Below are 24,031 nucleotides of genomic sequence, written 5' to 3'. Positions count from 1 at the left end.
CCCCCCTGGAGAGTGGCTGCGTGTCTGCTCATACATTTTGTTCTCATGCAGCAGGGACGGGGATCAGCCCCAGTGGAGCTGGTTCGGGGGCTGTGCTGCGCAGACAGAGCTGGGTTTTCTCGCCAATGACAGGGTGTCAGCAGCGTGGTCGTGTTCGGCATGGCCTGAGGTAGAGCGTGGCGATGTGTCACCACGCTGCTGGAGGGGCAGCCGGCGTTGCAGGATGGGAGGTGGCAGCGCGGCCCCGCAGCAGCTGCCGCACCCGGGCTGCCCAGGCCGCCAGCGGCACAGCTGCCGAGGCGTCCCCAGGATGTGGCACCGAGCCGGCAATTCCTGGAAGTCTCTGCCTCCAGCCCTGGCTCCGGACTGATGGGGTATGGGACAGTCCTTGCAAGAAGTAAAACAAAAACACTGTATCAAAGCGCTGAATGCCATCTGCCGCCCCTGCAGATGATGCACTACTCCCGTCTCCTCCCTTCCTGATGACCCCCCAAGGCTGTGCCTAGTTTCAGGCAGGAAAAGACACTTTGCCCTATGTCCGTGTCAGGGTGGCACCTTTGAATCACGTGCTGTTAGGTGAAGAAAAATGCAGACATGCAGTATTTTGAGAGCAAATATCAGATAGTTAAAGAAAAAAAATGTAGTGGAAATGGGAGATGATGAGAATTCGGAGTCGATGTTTGGTGGGAATGGATGAGTCTCAGTCTGTGCTCTTGAACTGGAAGGAAAACTGGAAATGTTGCCATTTCTTGCAGCAATAAATAAAAAAAATATCCTAAAATATTGATTTATTTGGTGGCCATATGGGAACAGTTTGTTTTGGTATGATGAGAGCAGCTTTGTTTCACAGAGTTAAAAATAATTTGTAATACAGAGTGGTAATTCTGTGGTTTGTATTTTTCTATCATTCATATTGTCATTACTGGATATTGTTCTAATTTTATTAACTGCTGATTTTCAAATGTTTGTGCTAATTTGCCATTTCTGTACTGGCAATTGTTACTCTGATTTGCTTTCAGTTTGTACTCAGTGTGCTTGCTGGTGGCAGTCGGCTGTGCTGCCGTAGCAGGCTGTTCAGTTTCAAATGGATACTTTCCTCTTGGGTTTGTAGCTGCAAAGTCGAATGTAATAGCAGTAACCTTATTATTTTATCATCCTGGGGATGATAACATTTAAAATTTAATCAAATGGGCATTTATCGAAATAAAACGGTTCTGTGGGAAACTTTCTACTACTTCTAGTAAAAGCCACTTGTTCCTCTGAGCTCCTGGGGGAGATCCCCAAGGTCCATGCAGTGGTCGTATGGCTGGCGGCTGAATGCAGGAAATAGGCAGAAGAACGGAGCTCCGTCCTGCCCAGACGTTCAGCTTCGTACCCACGAGGGGGCTGCTCCCACGCGTGCGGGGCTGTGAGCCCGACCACGCAGCCGGGCTGCCCCAGGCCTGCAGCTGGGGGTGCCCCGCACTGGGGGCAGTTTGGGAGCACAGATCTGTGCGATTGTGCCAGGCTGGCAGGCGTGCCACGTGGCAGCAGCAGCCGCTGCCCCTCCTTCACACAGTTCCTCCAAACCCTCCTTTGTCCGCACAGGCATCTTGCCACGCGAGCTGGTAGCCTAATAAGCCTTGTAGCCTCCCCAGGCACCTCAGTGTTTTAAGGGAGGGTTTTAGTGTTTGGGGTGTTGAGTGATGATCTACATTCCTTGAGAACTATACCCATTTTAATGTGTCCCCCCTGCGTTTCCCTGTTATGTTTTTGGGGTGTTTGCAGTCCTGAATGCATTTTGTGAATGGAAAAAAAACACAGCACAGCGTCATAAGCCAGAAGGCAATGCCAAGCAAGAAACATCAGATGTACCCAGCTGCATGAAAGGCTTATGAAACATAGTCTTTTCCTCCTTTTGTTCATTTTTTTTTTTCAATTTAAAGTGAACTTTCTTTTTCTGAAAAAAAAACAACAAACAAACATGTAGGCAGCTGTAGAATTCCAGTTCTCTGCCACGGCATAGGTGTAGCAGAAGCAGCATCTTCACCACTTGGGCATCAGCTCCGTTTTGGGGGGCACCACCGCTCTGAGACAATGGGACAGAGAAGGAACTTCAGGCAGCATCGCCCATTGCTCCTCAGCTTTTCTGAAGTTTTCCCTTGGCATTGCTGCTGGCCTGAAGAATGTTTTCTCCAGAGAGGACTTTTGCACCAGAAACCCGCACAAAGCAAACACGGCAGAGTCATCCCAGACAGACCAACCAGCTGCTGTCAGCTGGGAGGAGGCCCCTTTTTTCTGGTGGCTGGGTGCCCCATCCAGTTGGTGACGTGGCGTGACGCAGAAGGCAGGGGCACCTTCCCTTTATCATTAGCTGAAATGCGAACGTGAGCCAGAAGCGATCTCTCACCTTGGATGAACCCCTTTGTACACACCATTTCCATAGGCATTCAGCAAAGGTGAAGTTTTCTGCATGAGTATCAGATCCATTCCAGCACTTTCTTGTCCCCAGGAGAACCAGGAAGCAGTGTGCACGAGGGGCCGATGTCCTCCCTCCCATTCGAGTTGGAGCAGCTGTGCCTGGGAAGCAACTGAGAAGCGGGGACGGGCAGGTTGTCTTTCAGTACCTGGCCACTGCAGGCATTCCGTCCTGTCTCTGCCTCTGTTTTTCCGTGCTTTGACACTTACTGGATTGCAAACCGAACTGCGGTGTTTTGACTTCTTGTTGCTACCAGGGGTCAAGAGGCAGCTCCAGCGTGCAGCCGGCTGCAGTGTGCTCAGCCTAGCAATGCGGCGGCACGGCGCTGGTAGCAGGTGGCTGGCACCGTCTGTCCTCAGCCTGCTTCAGCCGGGTCGGATCCTGCTCCCTGCAGAGCTGGCACAGGATGGGGGATGCCTGGAGGGTCCTGCCTGGCCCCTTCACAGCATCACAGTCTTAGAGGAACCAGCAACCTGTGCAGAGCCCCACGGTGCACGTGTGCTGTCACCGCTGCTCTTCTGCAGCCCCACAGGTGCCCGATGGCTGCGGTGCCCCCAGCTCACGGCCGGGGTGTGCGTGGGGCTGGAGGTGCCACAGCACATCCCTCATCACCCACCAGTACACGCGTACAGGTCCTCACTGAAGCTTGTTTCCTCTGGCTAACAGCTTAAATTAATTGGTACAAAGTGTAATTGAGGACTTGACTTTGAATGTGCACAGTAGGAGGACATTAGGAAGTGTTATCTGATGTACAAAAGCACATTCGTGTCCTTGTAGGTCCCTGGTAGTTCGGATCTTTTGCAGAGAGAGCAGTGCTGGGTTAGATGATGTTCGGCTGAATGTAATATGATGATCAGCTGATTTATTTTTCAGAGTGAGAAAGAAATCATAAACTTAACACCCTCAGGGGTGACAACAATGCTCTTTCAGTGGCCCCATCGCTCAGTTTTGAGGTACCATCTAAGTGAGAAGTGGGGCAGAAGCCTCAGCTTGGAAATCCAGAGACCCATGTCACAGGCTGCAATTTCAGAGTAGCTGGGCTTCCTTTATGAAGGGCTTTGGGATCTAGGGGCAGCAAATTCTGTCCAATCGTTAATGTATTTGCTTAAAAAAGCTGAAGTGTATGAAAGAAGTTGTCTTGTGAGCTTCAGGTTTATGCTGTGCAGAAGAAAGTGCGCATCTTTCTCAGAGAAAAAAGAGCTCCTGGAAGAAGTTGACAGATCCCCGCACGGCTGATAGCGCTGCTGTCAGCAGCGGGGTCCTGCTGATGAGCGAGGCAGGAGCCTCGTCTGTTCCTGCTGCTGGGTGGTGACACCAAAGGATCACTGTGATTTCCTGCGGCTCAGTGCAAATTGAACAGAGAGCGGGACTGGGAAGGGAGGGGCCGTTCCCAGGCGTGGGGCTTACAGAGCACAGGTACGGGGCTGTACTGGTGCAGTACGGGAAGGCGAAGAGATGACAATCACTTCTTATCACTCAGGTGGGGCTCAGCATTTTAGGATGCTGGTTATGGCAAAAGGGCCATGAGAAATCTGCACTGGAGAAGGAGGTGAGATGAACCTCAGCTCGTCTGTCCCCTGTGGGGGTGGCAGTGTGGGCAGGGGGCTGGGGAGACCAAGGGGGCCGTGCTTGGTGCTGCGTTGTGCTGGGGCTCCAGAGCAGCAGCCTTCAGTTGGCCCTTGGGTCCCCAGGAGCCTCTGGGCTGGTGCTGGGGACCTGCAAAGGGCCACTGCCACTGATCTGTAGGTGTCAGTATGCTGTACATGGGGACCCAAAGGGAAAAGAATGATTGTAAACTGCGATTTTATCCTTTTGTCATCCTCTGGCGGGGGCAGGAGTTGTAGTGCCTGTCAGTCTGTGTCACTGCGTTGCGCTGCGTGCCAGCACTGCCAGAGGCTTCCTCAAGTGTCTGTGAAAGACAGCCAGACCCAGCAGGCTTCTGCTGCTGAGACAGAGCCAGTTACTCTCAGCCTAGCAGAGCGGGGTTCATTAAGAGCAGGCAGTCTGCCGCAGCACTCAGAAGATGGAGGTAGTTTGGTTGGTGGGGGCAGCTGGGTGGGACCCCTGCGGTGGGTGCCCCTGGGCCAGCCTGCAAGGGGTATGTGGAGCCCACTGCCCGCCAGGAATAACGAAACACCTTCGTTAGTGAGCAGCGGGTGAGAAACGCCTCCCACGTATGGAGCCAAGCAGCTCTGCCTGTGGGGTGATGCGAGGCGGTGGATGCACGCGCAGGAATGAGCAGTCCTGCTCTTTGGTTTGGGTGGCCCCGTCCAGCCCAGCCCTGCTCTCTGAGAGCGGAGGAACGCCGAGGAGCCTTGGTTTGCCTGCGGTGCAAGAAAACAGTTTGGGCACTTTGGGGTTTTAACTCAGAAGGGCTGTTGGCCTTGGTATCGATAGTCACAGCACACCGTCTGGGCCGGAATGGCCTTTACTTTTTAACAATAACAGTGCTATGAGTAAGCTCATTAAAATAAAAGAAACTGACCCAGTTGTCATGGCAAAGACTTCTGACGGAGGTTCCTCATACATATCCCTCTCGCAGCACCTGCTGCTGGCTCGTCCATTGCCACCGATGCGGCTGCGCCTGCTCCGCTCCTCGCCTGCTGCAGCCTCGCTCCTCCTGGCCTCAGGGTGTGGGGCAAAGACGAGGAGAAAATCCCGCACGTAGAGCCCCCCAGCTCTGTGAGCCTCCTCCTCGGAGCTGCCTCCCCAGCCTGCATGAGGCGTGCGCGGCAGGCAGCGCCGGCAGCTTTTGCAGTGTCTCTTTGTGTTTCACTCTGCTTTAAAAATAATGAATGCCACCCTGGTTCCTCTTCACAAGGATTCATAAGCGAGGTTCGGTACATTCTAACAGCAATAAAGATACTACCAGTGTTCTTGTGCTACTTTGTGCTCCTACGGCACTTCTCTTCCAAAGCACTTGTGAGCAGCAACTCGTTCAGCTTCCAGGCAACCATGCAAAATAGGCATTATTCCTCCTCGATCAACAGGGTGGGCAAGGAGATTCTTAGTGGGCCGGTGGCTTTAGCAAAAATCCCCCAAGGTGTATGAATGGCTGCCTGCCCTGGCACTGCCAGGTTTGGGTTCCCGGGGCTGGGGGGATTGGGGTTTGTTTTTCCAGGTCTGTTGTTAAGAAACTGCCCTGCAGAGATGTACTTGTGGACTGGACTTTAGGCCCTGTAAATAGTGCCATTTACTTTAGCAGACCGAGTCCTCGGGAGGATCTGACCCCGTCCAGCTCCTGGGGCTGGACAGCCTGTGCCAGGCGAGGGGCTGCGGGCGGCAGCGTCTTGCCTGGGGACTGCCCCCCGGCCACGCTCCAGGCCAGGGCGTGCTCGGCTCCCGCCTCTGCCTTTTTTTCTGTTTCATGCAATTTGAGCAGAAGCCAGAAAGAGCAAGGTCACCCGTGCTCCTCTGTGGCTTGGGACTGCTGAGCTCTCCATCTGGGAGGGCTTTTTAAATGCTGAGAACAAAGTCAGATGCTGACACATCCGAAGAAGCAGTGTAGACTGGACACAGACCACATATTATGTGGTTTGACAGTAGTAGAAATCAGCTTAAAAATAAAGCCCAGCTCTACAGGTATTTATAGCTAATGCCCTTTCCATGGGCAGCAGGCACTCGTCCCACTGGGACGGCGACTGGAGGCTGCCTTGCTGCGGGCGGCTCGGGTGGCCACGTGGCTGAGCTGCGTGGCTCTGTGCAGGTCTCGGAGGCTTTTCTGTGCCATAGAAAGCAGAGAGCAGCACACAGATACACGATACAAACAGATACAAGTCCCCAGGCTGTGCTGCCAGACCGCAGTCCCCCTGCTTTTCCTGGAATAAGCGCCATCAGGAGCAATCCCTCGAAATGCTGGTGGGGAGGCTGCAGCTTTCCCAAAATGCATTTTACAGATGCACTGGTGCACGTTCAGCTTGGAAGGCAAACACGGTGCTTCACTTTCTCTTCCCCCTGGTGTTCTCTGATGCCAGGGAAGACCTCAGAGGGAGGCTTCTCCTTGTCATCTTTCCAAAGGTGATACTTTGCTGGTCTTCTGTTTTTTTCTCACTGACTCTTCGGCAGTTTGACTGGAGTTACATATTTTAGCTGCATTAGCTTCTTTGCTGGTTAGAAATGGCAGAAAAAATGCGTTGACCTTGGCTCATGTGCTGAGAACAGAGCACAGGAACAAGTTTTTGTATCAGTAACTTCCCAGTGAAGGTTCTTTCCTCCTCCCCCTCCCTGGGTATCTGGGACGTGCAGCATCAGGGTTTGCACATTTCTGACATGCTGCTGGAGAGGGTTTGGACAGACTTTCTGCAGCTCCTCTTCCCTTTTTAGAAAGAGAAGAGGAGAAAAGTAATTTGTCTGCCAGTCAGGCTAATTGCTTTCAGCTGGGCAGCAGCTAGGTGCACTAACTGGAAAAGTTCCACATGAAAGTGTTTTTCAGATGATCCACGTTTTTTCTTGGGTTGACCATGTATGTGTGCACTTGTGGGCATGGGTCTCACTATAGCCGTGGACACAAATTATGCTTTTTGTATGTGCACTCTTCTTGTATTAGCACCATTACATCCACGGCCCCAGTGCCTGCAGCAGTCCATCCATGGGATTGTGGAGTTGGGAGTTTTGAATTTGAAGTCCATCGATGGGATTTGGGTTGTGGAGGCACGAAACCTGTGCTTGTCCCTGCCCAGACACAAAGTCAAGAAGTGAGCCACCAGATCCCCTGCACCCGCTTCTCCTTGTGCCGGGATGTGCTGCTCTCAGGGCCGCTCCGGTCAGGAGCCCAAGGATGCAGGTACTGCAGGTGCTGCATCCCCGAGCTGGGCTGGGTGTGTGCTTTGTCTATCTGCACTCCTGCCCTTCAGAAAATGTGAGGCAATCCCAGGGAGCTCAGCCCTTTCAGCTTGGTTTGCTGTTTTTGAGTTACTTGCTTTGCTTCTGCTTTTATGTGTCCCCTGAGGTCGGGAAGCCTTTCTCCGAGGATGCCATCTTCCACTGGCAGAGAACTGCTGCCTCCTCAGCTGCTCCAGAGTCCGCAGCAGGATCTAGCAGTGACCAAGAAAAGCACGGCCAGGCACAGCTTTTCCTCTCCTTTTGGAGCAGCCCATGGCAGCCCCCAGCCTCAGCCCGGCAGCCTCGGTGCCCCTCATGGCCAGGAGCAGCCCGGGGCGCTGCAGGCAGGTGGGCACGGGGACGGGGGGAGGAGGGCGATCTCGCTGCCGGCCTGACAGAGAATCGAGAGAACACTCTCAAGGCTGGGCAGCCTAAAATTAGACCTGGCATCTGTGCTTTGCTTTGCAGGCAGGCTTAAAAGAAAATGACTCCTGGCTGCTTTTGTTGTCTGCTTGCTTGGGAGCGTGCAGCAGAGGCGAAGCAGGTAGCGTGCTTCGCTCGTGCCTGGTGGCACAGGAGCCTGGCTGCCCTACAGCACTGCCCCTCAGCGTGTGTGCATGGCCGTGGCCCTGTGGGGTGGCTTCACCTCCCGCTCAGCCTGGCGTCACTTGGAGCAGCTCCCACGGGATCCGTGGGGTTCTCCTGGGGCAGTGTTGCCGAGCCGCTGCCCTGTGCATTTTCCAGGAAATGCCTTCAGCCCCCAGACGCAGCGGGTCCAGCTCTCTGTGAGCCAGCTCTCTGTGGCTCACATCTCTAGCTGAAACGTGCTGGCATCACGCCGAGGCTTCCCAGGTCTTGCCGGTGCTGGCGCAGCCGGCCAGTGAGTGAGCAGTCGGGGTGAGCCTGAGTGCCGTGCATGTTCATCCCCTGAGCCTGACCCCTCCGAGGTGTGAAATCCTTGCAGGGAGCCCGCTGGTGCTTGCAGCTATGTGCTGCAGACGGGCACAGCCGTCAGGCAGCCCAGGCAAGGCCACGAAGCACAAAGATGTGGCTAGAAGTGAGCCACGGGCTGCGGGGTGCTGAGGGATCTGCCTCTGCATAGCTGTGCTGGCGGCTGAGATCAGGGCTGAGAGTGCCAGGAAGACCATAGATATGTGAAACCTTCATTATAATTTGCATGTTTACTCTCTGCGATGACTCAGAGCATGGTCTGCTTTGAGGACATGGGGAGATCGTATTGTTGCATAAGTTGTGAAGTCTTCTCCAGAAAACAAGTGCTTTGCCAGTAGAGTGAAAGAGAAATTCTGCAGATACAGTTCATACCACACTCCAGACAAAATAAGCTAAACCCTTTCTATGCCCCTGCAGCTGTATCTGTGCAAAGGTTTGGTCTTGGCATAAACATGCCTAAAAATAAGACAATTGTGCCAGTGAGCTGCACCACTGCTGATGTTCCCGCTGTAGAGCAGGGGGCTGCAGGCAGTGGGGGGAGTGCCACCCCCAGGGACCCCCGTGGGGCTCCCGCTGCCCACATCTCACCTCCTGGAGGGGCGATGCTGTGGGAGTGGGAGGAGGCAGTGCCCTGAGCTGGGATGTGCTGTTGCTTCTCCTCCTCCTGTCCCCAGGGCTGCCGTGTTTTCCTGGGGCAGGAGGAGGGTGCTGTCACCCTAGGGAGCACGGGTACAAGCAGCAGGGGCAGTCATGCTGCCCTGCTGCTGTGCTGCCCGTGCTAGCAGGTCCTGCTCGCCTGGTGTGCCTGCCGGGTCAGCTGCCTCGGCTTTAAATGCTATTTGTGATCAGTTTTTTCCATGCTGGATTCCTCCATCATCTGCCATCTGCCCATTTTCAACTCATGCTTCATCCAGCAGAGAAATGAAAATGCAGAATTTGTGGCACTGGTTTCCTTAGCAATAATTTCACTGCCAAGTGAAGTGGGGAAAATACTGCGTGTTTTCAATATCCAAGCCTGGAAGTGAATCCTGACATCCCTCAGCAGCCTTCCTGCAGTGGGAGCTGTACTCGTCCAAACGTGCTGTGGACGGCTCGGTTCTGCAGCCCCTGCGTGCACGGAGCCATTCTGCAGGGTGATAACCAGGGAATGGGATTATCAATACAAATTTCCAGCAATTCCCACAGGAATTGTGGCAGGTACTGTCTCCAGCTGCAGAGCTGATGGAGTGGTTTATTTTCCTTAAGCTGCAGGGTAAGAGAAATTCTGCTAAGCCCATGCTGCAAGTGGGGCAAGGTGTGGAGCCTTATTCCTACTTTCTCATTACAAAAGAATGTGGAAGGAAATCTGTGTCTACTAGAATCTATTCAACTCGCAGAAGGTCAATAAAATATAATGGTAGGTGGTGCACAGCTGTTGCTCAAGTCTTGGACGAGGCCACATTCCCAGGAGAAGTCAGCATCAGGTGTTCACCGCATTGCTGAACCAGCTCCTGACAGTAGTTGTGTGGTCACAGAAAATCCAATTTATTCAGCCAAGTCAGTTCAAAGGCTGGTCATTCAAAGCTGAGACCTACGCAGAGCTGAAAAAGACAGAAAACCCAGGAGGCTTTCTTCCAACCTGAGTACAGAATGAAGCATGAGACTATGCTGTGTTTTGGCTATTAAATCTTGGAGAACCTTAGGGAAAGACGAGTCAGTGCAGTTCACAGTTTACAAATAAGTCTTACTTGGCTTCAGCAGTCAGTTAATTTGAAATACAGTCTGTTCTGACAAATTTAGTTCTGACTTACTGGAGGAACAATTTAAAATCTTCACATTTCTTTTAATTTTATAGACACATTTGAATACAACTTGACACATACCACAATTAAAACATTTACGCAGCTTCAGTAAATAAGAAATGTGCCATACACCATTTTCCGAGTTACAGAATGGGAAAACAAAAGTCGTGTCATTGCTTCAAATTATATATACATATTTGCTAAACAGGAGGTGGCTCTTTTTAACGAAAACAGCTGCCACGTCCTCTGCGGAGACATCAGTACGGCTCTGTTTAAAGAGAACACATTCAGTGCATTGCAAAATGAAAATATGAACGCAGGGAAGATTGCTGAATGCGTTCCTAGGGAAAATCATTCCAAAAGATTAGGTATTCATCAGGTATTTAAGTAGAGGGCTCCTTGTCTCATTTGAAGGTCTGTATAACCCCGATTTAAGCCAGTCCACCTCGGTTCTCTTTCCATGGTACCTTAATGGCTTGTCCTGTTGGTCCAAGGCCTTGGCAGGAGCATGGAGCGAGCCCCCCTCCCGTACCTGCCCTCCTCCAGGGCACAGACACGCTCCCGCAGCCCCACCGCCCATGTAAGCCCGGCGGGGGGGCTGCTTGGACCGTGCTTGGTGGGTTGGCGGCCACCCCTCGGGCACTGTGTAGCCAGGGCTGTGCCGTGCGTGGGCTGGATGCGGCCGTGGGCACGCTGCGCTCCCCTGGGTGCAGCCGGGAGGCGAGGGGGGAGCTCCTGCCCTGCCCGGGGGTCTCAGGCTGCCGCTGCCGTGCTTCTTGCCAAAGCCAGCCTGGGCAGTGGGGTGCACCGTGCTCCTGCACCGCAGGCTGGAGAGGGGCATTCACCTTGGCTGAGCACACAGGTGAGCAGGGTGCCTGCCTGTGGCTCTCACAGCGGTCCTCCAGCCTTGCCAGCGCTGCTGAGTGTCGTATCATGCCTCTGTCAAGCAGGTGTTGTTTTCAGTTTGAGACATGATAGGTCTTTGTGGATTGGCCGTGGGATTTGTGGAGATACCTTGGGGACCAAGCGGCCGGTTCGCATCAGTCGGCCTTGCTGCTCCCAAGACTGTGTCCCGGGCCTGCCCGGTGCTGGCACCTCGAGCTGGGTGCTCAGCAGGCTGCTGCGAGCTCCTCTCCAGAGCAGCTCGTGCTGGGGGAACTCATCCAGGAGATATTTTTGGTGCGGCAGCATGGCCTGTGCTCAGCTACAGCAAAGAGGAGAGATCCCTGCCAGTCGCAGCACAGCAGGGTTCTTCTGGAGAGGACCCCACAGGGAAAGCAAAAGTGCACAGAAGCGTGAGCACCTGGGGCTTGGCACTTCTTGCCCTGCAGCTGGCAAGTGTGCATGGCTTGTGCTGCCGCCTGCCCTCCTGCTCAGTGCACTCCTTGGCTCTGCTGGGGCTGGGGGTGCTCTGCCACACACATCCCTTCTGCGGGGAGCAGCGCGCTGCTGGCCCCTCTGCCACCACGCACAGTGTCCCCAAAACATGCAGTGTGCTTCCCGCTGCACATTGCGTGTGCACAGCTCGCCCCCAAGGTGTGTGCCCCCCCCTCCCATTTTTCCTGCACGTGTATTAATCTGTGAGATTAGTACATTAATTCTGCCAAGGAATGAACATCACCTGCTGCTGAGTTTGATAAATTCACTGAACCTCGGTGTTGCAGAGGAAAGGCTTAATGTCCTCCTAGAAAGGCTGAGAGTTAGTCCGTGGTACTATGAGCCCGCGGTGCCTTGCCAAGCAAAACACTCAGGATGCTTCCTAGGGGATTTTTAAGCCAGTACTCCCTGTGGCAAGAGGGCAGCGTCTCTCTGAGGATGAAACATATGGATCAGCACTATCGCCTGATTTGTGATTTTCTGTATTGCTGCATTTTCTTTTTGTTGGTTGGCAGAGGAGGTGGATTTGATAACTGAAGATTACGGTGTGTGTTCAACTAACTTAAAAATATTATGCAGGACAGACAGTTTCCTTGGGAAATAAGTAGGGCTCTCTGTGCACCAAAGAAACCAAGGTCTTGTCCTTGGAGATTCCAGGTGACTCTGTAGTCACCGGCATGATATGGTTACAGCTCCAATGACCCCAGGGCTGCTAGTCAGGGCTGAAGCCTGCTCACATTGCTCCTTTTTCGCTTTTTGTCCCCTTCATGTTAGTAGTCAGGTGAGCTCTTATCTTTAACCATGCAATAGGTTTATGCCTGTCTGTTTTAGTAGATCCCTCCTCTGCCTGGTGAAATCAAGTGTTTCATCTTCTCCTTCTATGAGCTGATTTATTTAACCTGCTCCCTGAGCTCACTGGATAGGGATGGGGCTATGAAGCAGAAGTGTTGCTCTCAGTGCTATGCCCAAAACGCAGGTGGCTGCCACCTGTGCGATACGAAGGCTGCTGAGGGATTTTACCCAGGCTTTGTAGTTCAGGTAGAGTTTACCTGCCTCATTTCACCTTTTTAACATAATTTTCCATTTTCTGCTTCTTTCTGAGGGATGCCTGAAAGGTGAGAGCCAATGGTTGTAGCTAGCGTCAGGAGCTTCCTCAGCTGTCTGGGTTTAGAGTGAACTCTGTCCGTACCCATCAGTAGGTGTGGGATGGTTCAGTTGGTCGAGGTGGCTTTTTGGTGTGACGGCGCAAAGGCAGTCCCACACAGCAAATGGCAGGTGTTTTCTGTGCAAATGGAAACACAATGGAAAAGAGCTGTGGGCTTGCCTGGGCCTTATTCCAGTAGGGGTAGGATTTCAGAGGCAGATAGGACCCAACGTGTGAACAATAAACAGTGCAAATCAGTAAATAAGGCATGTGAAGTTAATAATAATTATAATGGTTCAGGAGAGTTGTGAATGGATTTGTGCAGCTGGCCTTTCCAAAGTTATTTTTCCCATCCGAGCCGGGAGGCAGCCTCAACCAAGCTGCCTGCGTACTGCCGTGTCCACCAGCCCCACGCGGTGCTGCGAGGAGCGGTTGCTCACAGGACCTTCTCTTGGAGGTGTGCTGGTTCTGCATGCCCTCTCCCTGCCAGGGGTGTTCGGAAAACCCGTTGTCATCTGCTAATGCTTATTTAAATCAAAATGAAGATCAAGTTCCCATATGTGTTTACCCGGACGTGTCCTGTTGTTCATGCTGTGCACTATGCTCTGCTGTCTCAAAGATGCTATCTTGCCTCTCCGCCTCCAGTAGTTATACATGAAAACAAGGCATGGTCAGTTTAGAAACATATTCAAGGCTATTTAGAAAAAGGGAAATAAATTCAGTGTACAAAACTGCATGTTTTTAGACTAAACTGCTCACAGCATTTTTAAAGATGGGGTACTTTAAACTTTCTGGGCAGGCTTTGTTATCAGAATCAGCACAGCTTGGTGGCGATGCATTAAAGATTCAGTGCAGCTCTGGCTGGAGCCAGCAGCAGTGAGAGGGGAATGTGCAAAATGACATAAGGCTCATGCCTGAAATGTACAATTGTGTTCTTAGCTAAACACTGTTCTTGCACACAGATGTGATTCATAGATCTTTGTCCAGGCATGAGCTGTGTAATTCCATTGACAGGAAGCCAGTTATTTTAAATATTTTGTTTGAAAATATCATGTACAGAAGATACCATTTTAAAAGCAGCATTTACTACTGATAACATCACAATATGTCAGACATGATATTAGTTGAAATGGCTGGGAAAAATTCTGAGTCATACAAATCTGTGTGCAAATGCACCTTCAGTTCATAGCTTGGTGTCCTCACGAGCATTTTTGCCAGCCTGATTTTCAGGTATAGCACTGTGAAGGTGCAGAGCCACCAGCTGCTCTCCCCAGAGGGCACGGCGCATGGCCTGAAGAGCGTTCTGCTTTAGGGATTCGCTGCAGAAGGATGCTCGTGGTGCTTGGCTGGGGTGCACGGCAGCAGCCGGGACTGGGCAGGCGAGACCTGGTTAGGGGTTTTCCACTGGCCAGCCCAGCTGGGTCCCAGTGCTTGCAAATCCAGCACCTCGTGCTTTAGTAGACTTGTTTCTGCACAGTGCAGTTAAATCCCGGAACAAGTCCCAAGCCTCCTGTTGCAAACAGTTAAAACTATGCTGTTCAAGGAACGAGCTGATGCAATGATGAGATTTTGCCAACCGTCAAAGCACAGCCATGTGAAAAACAATGCTGTAACTCATCATTTCAGTCTGGTGGGTAGTTCAGCTGCAACTGTGAGAGCAATTTTAGCATGGGAAATTTAGTCAAATGTAAGAGTGAAGTGGGTGGAAACTGTGTTTATTCAGTTATGTCAGACTGAAGGAAAATGGGGGGAGTATAACCAATATGCGTGGTGTTACATTAGCATGGTGAATTGCTTAACTAATTAATCTTGTCAGAGCAGGTAGGAATGGACTGCAGAAGCCATACCAATAAAGGAGCAATGATGATCCTTATATGTCCCTTCCAACTCGGGATATTCTATGATTTATATTACAGTGAACTTTAACTATGATTTATGCTTCTTCTGGGCTGTCCCAAGAGTCCGCAGCTCTGGGCACTGGGAGGAAAGGGCAGCTGTCCCTCGGTTCTTGCGGGGTTGGACGTGCCTTGTATGGCTGAGGTGGAGAGTTTTTGGGGGAGTTATGAGAAGTGGTTGGCTTCTGTCTTATCCATAATTGCCCTTGGTTTCCTGGGTGTGTTCTGAAATTGAGGCTGTTTGGTGAAATTAACTATTGCCCAGCAAACGCTTGCCTTGCAGAGTTATAATTGCTGTTCTACAGAAATATTTGCATGTGGCTTGAGCTCAACAGACCCTGTTCATTTCCTTAAAGAACCCTCCTGAAATGACAGTAAAATTCTCCCTGTAACAGTAAGAGAGATAGCGAGGTTGTTTTGATTCTCCTCTGAAAAATGCTGGGTTCCTTTGTGAGCAGCTCTGACCTTGGCCTTCAAGTGCTGAACGGGGCTGGAATCTCAGCCCGACGTCACTGCTGCAAGTTGTGTCTGCATGCGCGCTGCTATCTCCCTTCTTTGGGTTTCTGAGGCGGCGTGACACTTGCCACAGATCGTGCAAACTACACTGGTGTGTTTTAGAGCCCTCCACCAGGCTCTCAGCACTTACTGTCACCATACCTCAGTATTTCTGTAGCTGTGCGGGGTGGGTGACCTCCAGCAGGTGCTGGCAGGAAGCCTCACACGCTGAGTTTCCCCCGGTGAGCGCGCTACCTCGCAGCCCTTCCTCCCTGCTCCGAGCTGCAGGCTCTGCTGGCAGCTCAGCACCCTGCTCGAGGCAAGGTGCAGGGACTCTGCCCATAAATCCTCCAGTGCAGCCATCGTGCTGGCTCAGTACGGTGTCACTACCGACGTATTTTGAGAACTCCCTTAAAAGGTCTCTTGGAAACTGATTTGAAAATAGATCGTTAAAGGTGCCGTTGTCACAGCTCTGACCTCTTACCCACCTTTTATCTTATGTTTTTCTTACTATTTTCTTCCCAGAGATGAAGAAGAAAAGGCAAATTGGCATCTTTTTAAAACCCAGAACATTCCCAGGCAAATCCTTTCAAGTCAGTGGGCAGTGACTGCTCCCCGCACAGGCGCAGGAGGGTGTTAGGGGTTGCGTTGCTCCTGCAGGCTCCGGGCTCACAGTTCAGCTCTGTTGTCTTCTCCAAAGAGCAGCTGTTGCAACATCAATCTTCAGACATGATGGGCACTGGAGGCTAGATGCTTCTCTGGTGTAAATCCCCTGCAGGCAGCAGCGTTATGCTGGGGATGTGCTTGTCTCACAGCCAGGATTAACCTTTAATGTATGCCAGTCCCCTCTAATTTCCACCTCTAAGACGGCAAGTAAGAGTGTGACTGGCCGAGCACTTCAGGACTCAAGTGCTTGCACAGAAAGTTGAGTGCCTGTTGGATGCTGTGCTGAATGGCCTTCGTGGGTAGGTGGACGTGTAGAGATGGGCTAGATACACGCGTGCATGGAGGTGTATTGGTACTTGCACAACTTTTAGCAGGGAGAGCCAGCTATTTAAAAAAGAGTTGTGTCAGTCCCATGGTACTCAAGCCTTAATTGCTAACCTACTTTGAGGCTTGAAATAATTAAGCCTCAAAAATACTCCAAGGTCTTTTTAGGTTCCTCCTTCTTTCATCACAACAGCTGCTCCTGTGAGAGTCCCTTTTGCTTATTTCCCATCTGAAATACACAGTACAAATAACAGAGAAGGCCTTGTGGAAAACAGATCATTAAATGAGATTAAAACTGCTGGAACCTAAAAAGATGTGGGATGAATAAGACATTCTTAGCAAAGCTTTCGTTTCATCCTGTTGGTTATTTCTTAGCAGCGTTTGCTCTGCGGTGGCACCTACAACTGCGCACCAAGGCTCTGTTGGGTAGGATCCTCGTGTAGCTGCGGGGCAGAACGAAGCGGGTTGTGGGACCTTGCCATGCACAGGGCAGTGGGATCGTGCTGGGAGGGCAGGCAGACAGACAGACAGGAGATGGTTGCTGCATCGGGACTTACCTAAACCACGGCTGGTATGTTGTAGCCAACTGTATGTAGGGAGGAGCCTGCAGCTCCCTCACAGGGGAGCGGAGGGGCAGGCGCTGAGCTCTGCTCCCTGGGGACAGCGACAGGACCCGAGGTGACAGCATGGAGCTGGGACAGGGCAGGGTCAGGCTGGGGGATAGGGAAAGGTTCTGCACCCAGAGGTGGTTGGGCACTGGGATGGGCTGCCCAGGGCAGTGGGCACGGCACCGAGCTGCTGGAGTTCCAGGAGCATTTGGACAATGCTGGCAGACACAGGGTCTAGTTTTGGGGTGGTGCTGTGTGGAGCCAGGAGTTGGACTCGATGGTGCTTGTAGGTCCCTTCCAGCTTGGGATGTTCCATGATCCTGTGATTCTATGATTCTGTGATCTCCTCTATTTAATCAGTAATTCAAGAAAAGCCTTGGAAAGTGAGATCGTCAGGGAAGGATAGTTTAGTAGCATCTAGAGATGAGTCACTGATTCTGATTGCTCCTACTAAAAAGATGAAAAATCACTCAAAAATGTTTCTTGCCTTAAGAACAGAGGATAAAATTGCTGTTCAGTTATTAACCTACAATCCAAGTAGAATCTGCATAGCTCTCATATGAGGAATATAAGATAGCAGCATTTTTGAAGCATCCAAATGACAACAAGATCAGAGGACAGAGAAGAGCTTTGGTTTTGATCTCACCAAATAATTGTACCATTTCATACTTTACTTTTTAGATGAGGGGTTCATTAAAGACAGACATACTTCAACAAACACGGACCTTATGTATGTGAAAGGCAAACCGCACTGGCACTATACTAATAGAGCTAGGTTTTTGCTTGAAATTAAAGATCCCAATTATTTGTTTGTGTAATAATAGCACCGGTCCCTTGAGATCTGTCTGCGTTCTCAAGTATTTTTCAGCTTGTGGTGTAATTTAAACCAATCAAAATCTTCACCTGCTCCTGAGGACACGCTTTTTTCTCATTTGCAGCCTCTCTCTCCTCAGTCTAATTTGTGTCTCTTTGGAGGCTGAACAAAAGAGAACGGATATTCTGAACCAGTGAAGCTGCTCTTATTGCCAGAATTAAAATACCTGAACAAAAGATTATAACCAGGCAGCTGCTCTTCGCGAGCGTGTCGTTGTCCCTGTTACAGTTCTCCTCAAGGGTTATTGATCCTTCAGCTCTCCCACTCTGAGTATCTTCACTAACGTGTCTGGGACTGCTGTGTGTAAGTGCAGATTGCAAAATCTCCCCGCGTTTGGGAACACCGTGACCTGTGAGGCTGGCCCAGAGGAAGGTGTGCGACGGCTTTGCCTCCCAGTGCCTGCCTCGGAGGCGAGGTGAGCGCTGGGTAGTAGTGCAGCCAACTGCAAATGACCAAGGAGGTGCAAATTCAAGTGGAAAAAATGGTGATTAGGGCAGACAAATACCATGGATCTTTCCTTGGTCTGGCCAGCTGCTCTTTCTGTATGTCGGATGTCCCCTGGCCTGAGTCACATACAGAAGGGGGAGCTGCCCGCAGAGCTCGGGGACAGGGGGCTGCTGGCTGGGACAGCGTTCCCCTGCCCCAGGATCTCTGCTGGTGCTGAGCCCCTCGTTCCAAGAGTTGCAAGAATTTTCAAAAGGTTCATGATACGAGTTCAGGCTGACATCTCTCAGAGGGCTGTTTTCTCTTTCACTGGATTTTGGTTTCATCTGTTGTTTGTTCATCCAAACGGGACTTTTCTGAGTATAAAAGTCTTTTACAAGAAGTCCCAGCACTGCCACATCCACTCTCAACACAGTTTCTGGGATCTTGTCTTGCAAGCATTCAAACTACACCAGAAACCAAAAACAGAGATATTTTTGACCAGAAAATTGCCGTGTCCTACTGATGATTAGAAGTTAATTGCCTAGCCCGGTGTTTTTACACAAAGTCAGTTTTAGTAAATAACTTAAAACATGATTGCTTCCCACACTGCCTAGACATGCCGTGACTTGTAATTCCGATAAACACCTCTCCTGTCACCGTGCCTCTTGAAAAGCAGCTCCCCGTTACATCTGATGGAGCAGCTGTGTGGCAATGCACTGGCAGTGCCCAAAGGGAGGTGGCAGGCTCAGGACCAGCTGTCTGCAAGAGGCTTCGGGCGTGCAGGTGCATAAGGGAGATGTGACAGATGGGTGGCCAGCTAGGAGGGGGTCACTCGGGGTGTCCCCAAGTTGCTGTGAGTGCAGCCTTTTGTCCCCTTTCTCAGGCCTCTCAGTCCTGGCCTTCTGTTGGGATCTGCTTGGGAAGGGCAAGGGCTGCGGGAGGCTCTGTGGGCTTCCCCTGCAGAACCTGGAACAGCTTATGTCAAACCTGGGGATAAGGGGAAGTAGCAACAGGCAAAGAGGACTCCAGGCCTCCCTGTGCACTGCTAAAAGCTGGTTTCTGTCCCCATCCTTGTTTCCCACCAAGCAGAATTACAATCCCAAATGGATCTTTCAGACTACGGAGCTGGTCAGTGGAAAATGTGACGCTAAATAATCCACGCTGACCCACTTCCAGCATATAATCATAATGATTACATGTCAAATCCTGTATGTTTTATTTTTTGAATCTGAGTGGGGGTTTTTTTGGCATCCATTGGCCAGCTGGGCAGTGCTCTGCTCTGGCCATGGGGCCATTGTGGGGCCAGGACCCCAGTGATGATATTCCCAATGCGCTGCATGTGACTGAGGGAAGTAGAGGCACAGTACCTTTAGTCATGGGATGGGTATAAAGAGGAGTTTGCTGGGACACTTTCAGAGCAAATGCTTAATGTTTTCACCAGGGGCTTCTGAATGTGTTTAGTACTCACATGGATGAGGAAGGCATCCTGGAAAAAAAGTTCAGTCCAACCATTGCTGGGGATTCAAAGAGGGAATGGGTAGGAATTTTGCAAGAAGAGAAGAGTAGCATTTAAGTCTGATAGGTCTGTAAAAATTAGTTTGTTTAAACTAAAAATCCAAAGGATAAAATCATCTGTGGTGGTGTGACAACAATGACCCTAACGGTGTTGGATCAAGTAGCTTAATGAACATGCAAAGTCCTTCTTTGATGTATAAGCCTTATTATTGAAGTCAAAATTATGTGAGCACTGCAATAGCCGTTTCTTGTCATCTGCCGTTGCTGGGCTGTGCTGTCACTGTGCCTGTACTTTGCCACACGTTGTCACATGTGGTATTTGGGGATGGTGGCAGGAGGGGCATCCCAGAGTGGTCTTCCTGTGTGTTCAGAGCTAGACCTGAACACACAGGTCTAGACCTATTCTGCCTTCTTTCTGATCAGTCCTTGGTTGTCATGGTGTGGAAATCTGGGGGTTTGCCATCAGTATTCTGCCAAGTGCCATCCTCTGTGCTCACCAATAGCTTGCCCTGACCTCATTTGCTGACCCTTTCCCTTGTCCTCTTTCTCTTTACTCTGCAGGTTGGAGACTGGCCGCGATCATGTCTTGCCCATTGACTATTACTTTCCACCTCAGAAGACTTGCCTGATCTGCGGCGATGAAGCATCGGGGTGCCACTACGGAGCCCTCACGTGCGGGAGCTGCAAGGTGTTCTTCAAACGGGCGGCTGAAGGTAACTCACAGGGAGAGGAGGGACAATCACTCCAACCTCCACGTTCTGGGTTTCTCCACCAGTGCTTTAAGAGCCAAAGGCTCCTGAGTTTCTCTTACCAGCAGTGAAGTCATTAACACATGGGTGCTGGAAGCATTGGCAGCAGCCTTGCTTGATTTGGGGAATCTGCTAAGCAAGGGGACAGAGAGATGAACAGTGGTGACAAAGCGTGGTAGATTTCTAAGATCTCTTAAATTTAGGAGGAGCTTAAACATAAGGGAGAACATTCAAAGATAAATCGATTTCTTTGTTTGTAAACCCACTTTACAGTTTGCCAAACACCATCCTTTTCAATTCTTGGTTATCACAGTGACCTGGTTAGACCTCACAGAAGTCAGTTCCTGCTTCCCTTTTCTTCTTCACCCTCAGGGTTGCTCTAAGGTCCCATCAGCGCTCCTGCGATCTCAGCCCCACAGGTTCACATTTAGTGGATGCTTTTCCTCTCTTGCATCCCTTTCAGAGGGTCACTTACCTCAGCACCTGCAGAACAGCAGTCCTTCTCGTACAGCAGAGCCATCTGTCCGTCAAGACCTGTGCTCTGACCTTGGTGTCTGTGATCCTTCTCCCCAGAAGCAGAAGGAACTTTTCCACAATTCCCCCTCACATCAATGTCCACCACACAGTGGCCGCACACCGCCGGGGTCTGCCTTGCAGGCTGCGGGCTCCTGGCAGAGAGCAGCAGCTCCCGGCCAGCGCCGCGCATCGCTGCTTGTCCCTGCCTCGTCCTGGTGCGAGCCTTCCCTCCCGCATCCCGTGTCACGGCCTGAGGACAGCAGGGCCCAGACGGGTGGATGCTCACCAGTCCATCTGAGCGCTGCTTCGAGATTGACTCCAGGATTATCCTGTACGTTTTTGGAGTCTCATTTTCCTTCTTCCGTTACTCATGCCAGGAGTGACTCCTTTCAACTTGCCAGCACTAGTTCAGAGAGGAATCAGGGCTGTGCTACAGAGGACAATAACATCCTGTTGCTGTAATAGGACACTCAAATAATATTAATAAATAATGTTTGGCATCTTTTCCCAAGTAAATCATTTATAAGCCTGCTTCTGCTATACACCAATTCTGTGTAAAGCCAAATGAATTGGCTGTGCAGCCAGAGTAAATAACAGATGCTTGTTTAAGTCAGCAAGTTATTGTTGATTTATAGTAAGTGGAGCCTTGGCTGTCTGTCAGATAAATTGTTGGTGAAATAGTACATGTCATCTAACGAGTGCCAGAGCATTCCTCTTACATCGGGGTGGACTCCGTCGTGTGCAGTGGGAGTCCTGCAGATGAGGGATGTGAGTTGCCTGCTGTGGGGAGGAGGATGGAGAAAGAGGGAGAAAAAGAGCTGGCAGCCTGTGCTGCTTGCAGTGTTCTTAAGGCACACGTTGTGTTGTCGTTCCCTCTCTTGGTTGTGTTGCATTATGAATTTTAACAGTATTTACACCTCTTCCTACTTTCTAAGCTTCGAGGTGCTGCAGGGGGTTAGAAGTGTTTGGTTGCCTGGGATCTGGTAGCAGTTCTGCCAGATGTGATCCTGCCCGCAGCAGCCCTTTGCCTGTCCCTGGATGAGACTGTGCAGCAAATGTGCCCACAGTGAGGAGTGGGGAGGGAGCTGCCTCCTGCCGAAAATGCTCTCGGCAGCACTGTCTGGTTTTCCTTTGAGCAGATAAAAATGTAAATGAAATCTTTTGCAGTTCCAGATACCACTTCGTTGTATTTCATGGGACAGGCTTTGTTTGACAGACCGATAGCGCCTGCATAGTTGAGAGCTGTTTGCTGGCTTTCCATCAGAAAGCTTCCTCCGCAGAGCGTCCAGGTGCTGAAACATTTCCTCCTGGTCCGGTGCTGCGTCAGGCAGCGCTGCCTCTGCGTGTCTGTGAGCAGAGGTTTGCTGGTTTCAAACAGACTTCCTTCGGTTCCTTCCCAAAGGATTTTTATTTGCTTGTTTTTCTTTTGTATGCCTGGAAGATATTTCTGCATGGAATAAAATCGCAGTTCTGGGCATTTTTTTCTTGGTGATGGCAAGGGAGAGGTGCCCCCTTTGCAAACGGGAGGGCAGGCGGCTGGCACTGGTGGGACGTGGGCAGCGCAGGGGAAGCAAAGCCGTGGTCGTGGGTGCTGGCACCACGCCTCCAGGCTTGGTCTGCAGGCAGCGGGGGGAAGCACGGCTGCAACCTCGGTAAATGGCAAGAGAGAAATCAGAAACTGGGTGGCTGGGAAAGAGGAAGGAGCTGGCGGCTTGAAAAGCCGGGAGGCTGTGGCTTCCAGCTCTTGTAGACAACAGGATTTAGTCCTTGGGGGGCTGCAGCTTTCCACCAAATCTGCAGGTTTGTTTCTGTTTGCTTGTCTTCCCCGCTTCCTTCGCTGTGTCCTTCATGCAATTTCCAAGTTCAGAAATAATTTAGGGGGGTGTTATGCAGAAATTGATGGGAGGCAGTTCTCTGGATTTAACCTAGTGACGGGGTGGAAGCTGAAGCAGAACTTTTCGCAGTTTTGTGTGCAGCAGTTTTCAGCAAGAAAATGTAATGTAAATGCATGTTGTGTATTGAATAATTAGATCTAGTGAGTGTGGGATTTCATCTTACGTTACCCTGAGGTACCTGGATAGCATCTTTATTTTGCGGAATAAACAATAAATCAGACTTGTTTATAAATATTGAATGTAACTGGTGATTTTCCAGCCAGACATTTCCTTCCGAAAGTTGAGGAGTAATTTTGAAAGCTGATATTTCAGTGTGTTCTTATGTTTTAAAGTCCATAAAACATATCTTTGAAAACCTTAGGGCACTTTGGAGACATTTTACAACAGCAGATTGCAAAGCTTACCCAGTGAGAACAGACATCCTTCTTCTGCCTTTGTTTCCTCCCTGTTGCTGGTATCAGCGGCTTTGGAAAGGTCGGAGAAGCGTGTACTGTGAGCTGAAGAGCAGCACAAACAGATCACCTCAAAGGGAATGGGGAATAACTAGACACGTAGGTTTTTGTTTTATCATATTATTTGCTTTGTACACTATTGTACTTATTTGGTAATAATTCTGGGATATTTAAAAAGGTTTTATAGATATACACTGACTTAAAAATAATCGGAAAGTGATAAAAAATTAAAATGAAAAGTTTTAACATTGTCCTCTTCCATTTTGAAACATACGGAGGATTCATGTAGTGTTCAGTAGAGCAGATGACTCCTGCTTTGATAAAATGTTTGATAGATTTTTTTAATTTTTTATTTTCCTGCTCAAGTCCAACCAGTTCTTCCAGAATGATTCTGGAAGAGTTCATAGAAAAGACACGAATATTTTCCTGATCTGCTAAGGTCAGCTGTTTCATTGCCCAAGCTGCCCAGGTTAAACATAGGCAAGCTTTAAAACCCATCGTGCAGGTTCTCCAGCTCTGATGTGGACTTGTTCACTTGCAAGGCTGACAGCCTCATTTTTGTAATCAGAACTGGCATTCGTCTCTCCCTCTCTGCCACCCCACCTCGGTGTCCAGGTGCTGAGGAGCCCACAGGGGCTGGACTCTGCACCACAGCGCTCTGCTGCATCTCTGCTGCTAGGGGCATTCACAGCCTACAAAGGAGGACTTCTCTTCCTTCCTCCTTCTCCTGCAAAACAAAGATTTGTTGAAGAAAAAGTACATCCACCCCATACAGATTTTAATTTTCCCAACACAAGTAGGAAGGACTGCAAGTTGAAGCTTTCAAAGACCATTACTATGTTTTAAAATTCTTTCTTCTCCTTCTCCTGGCTGATCTGACAGCATACAAAAGACCTGGCACAGGCAAAAGACTGCAGCACCATCATGTTCCTGTCTCAGTGCTTGGTTTCTTCCTACCCTTTGGGTGTTCTTGGCCTTAAAAGTCAGTGGAAAGAGAAGAAGGTGGAATAAGCAGACCTTTGAAATCACAGGTGCTCCTGGCACAGGCTGCCTCCCGCTCTGTCTGCCAGGCCTATTGCTTTTC

The 24,031-nt window shown here is 50.5% G+C and overlaps 1 protein-coding gene across 1 annotated transcript in view; it reads left to right on the top strand.

The window, feature by feature from the left end:
• AR (androgen receptor) overlaps window positions 1-24,031 on the top strand; it is a 60,499-nt gene that overhangs the window by 8,489 nt on the left and 27,979 nt on the right. The window contains exon 2 of the mRNA XM_038184023.2: window positions 19,897-20,048. Coding sequence (XP_038039951.2) covers window positions 19,897-20,048 — 152 coding nt within the window. The remainder of the gene's footprint in view (window positions 1-19,896; window positions 20,049-24,031) is intronic.

The sequence above is a fragment of the Anas platyrhynchos genome, chromosome 10 (genome assembly GCF_047663525.1).
Source record: "Anas platyrhynchos isolate ZD024472 breed Pekin duck chromosome 10, IASCAAS_PekinDuck_T2T, whole genome shotgun sequence".
Lineage (NCBI taxonomy): Eukaryota > Metazoa > Chordata > Aves > Anseriformes > Anatidae > Anas > Anas platyrhynchos.
This window is presented reverse-complemented; position numbering and strand designations above follow the sequence as displayed.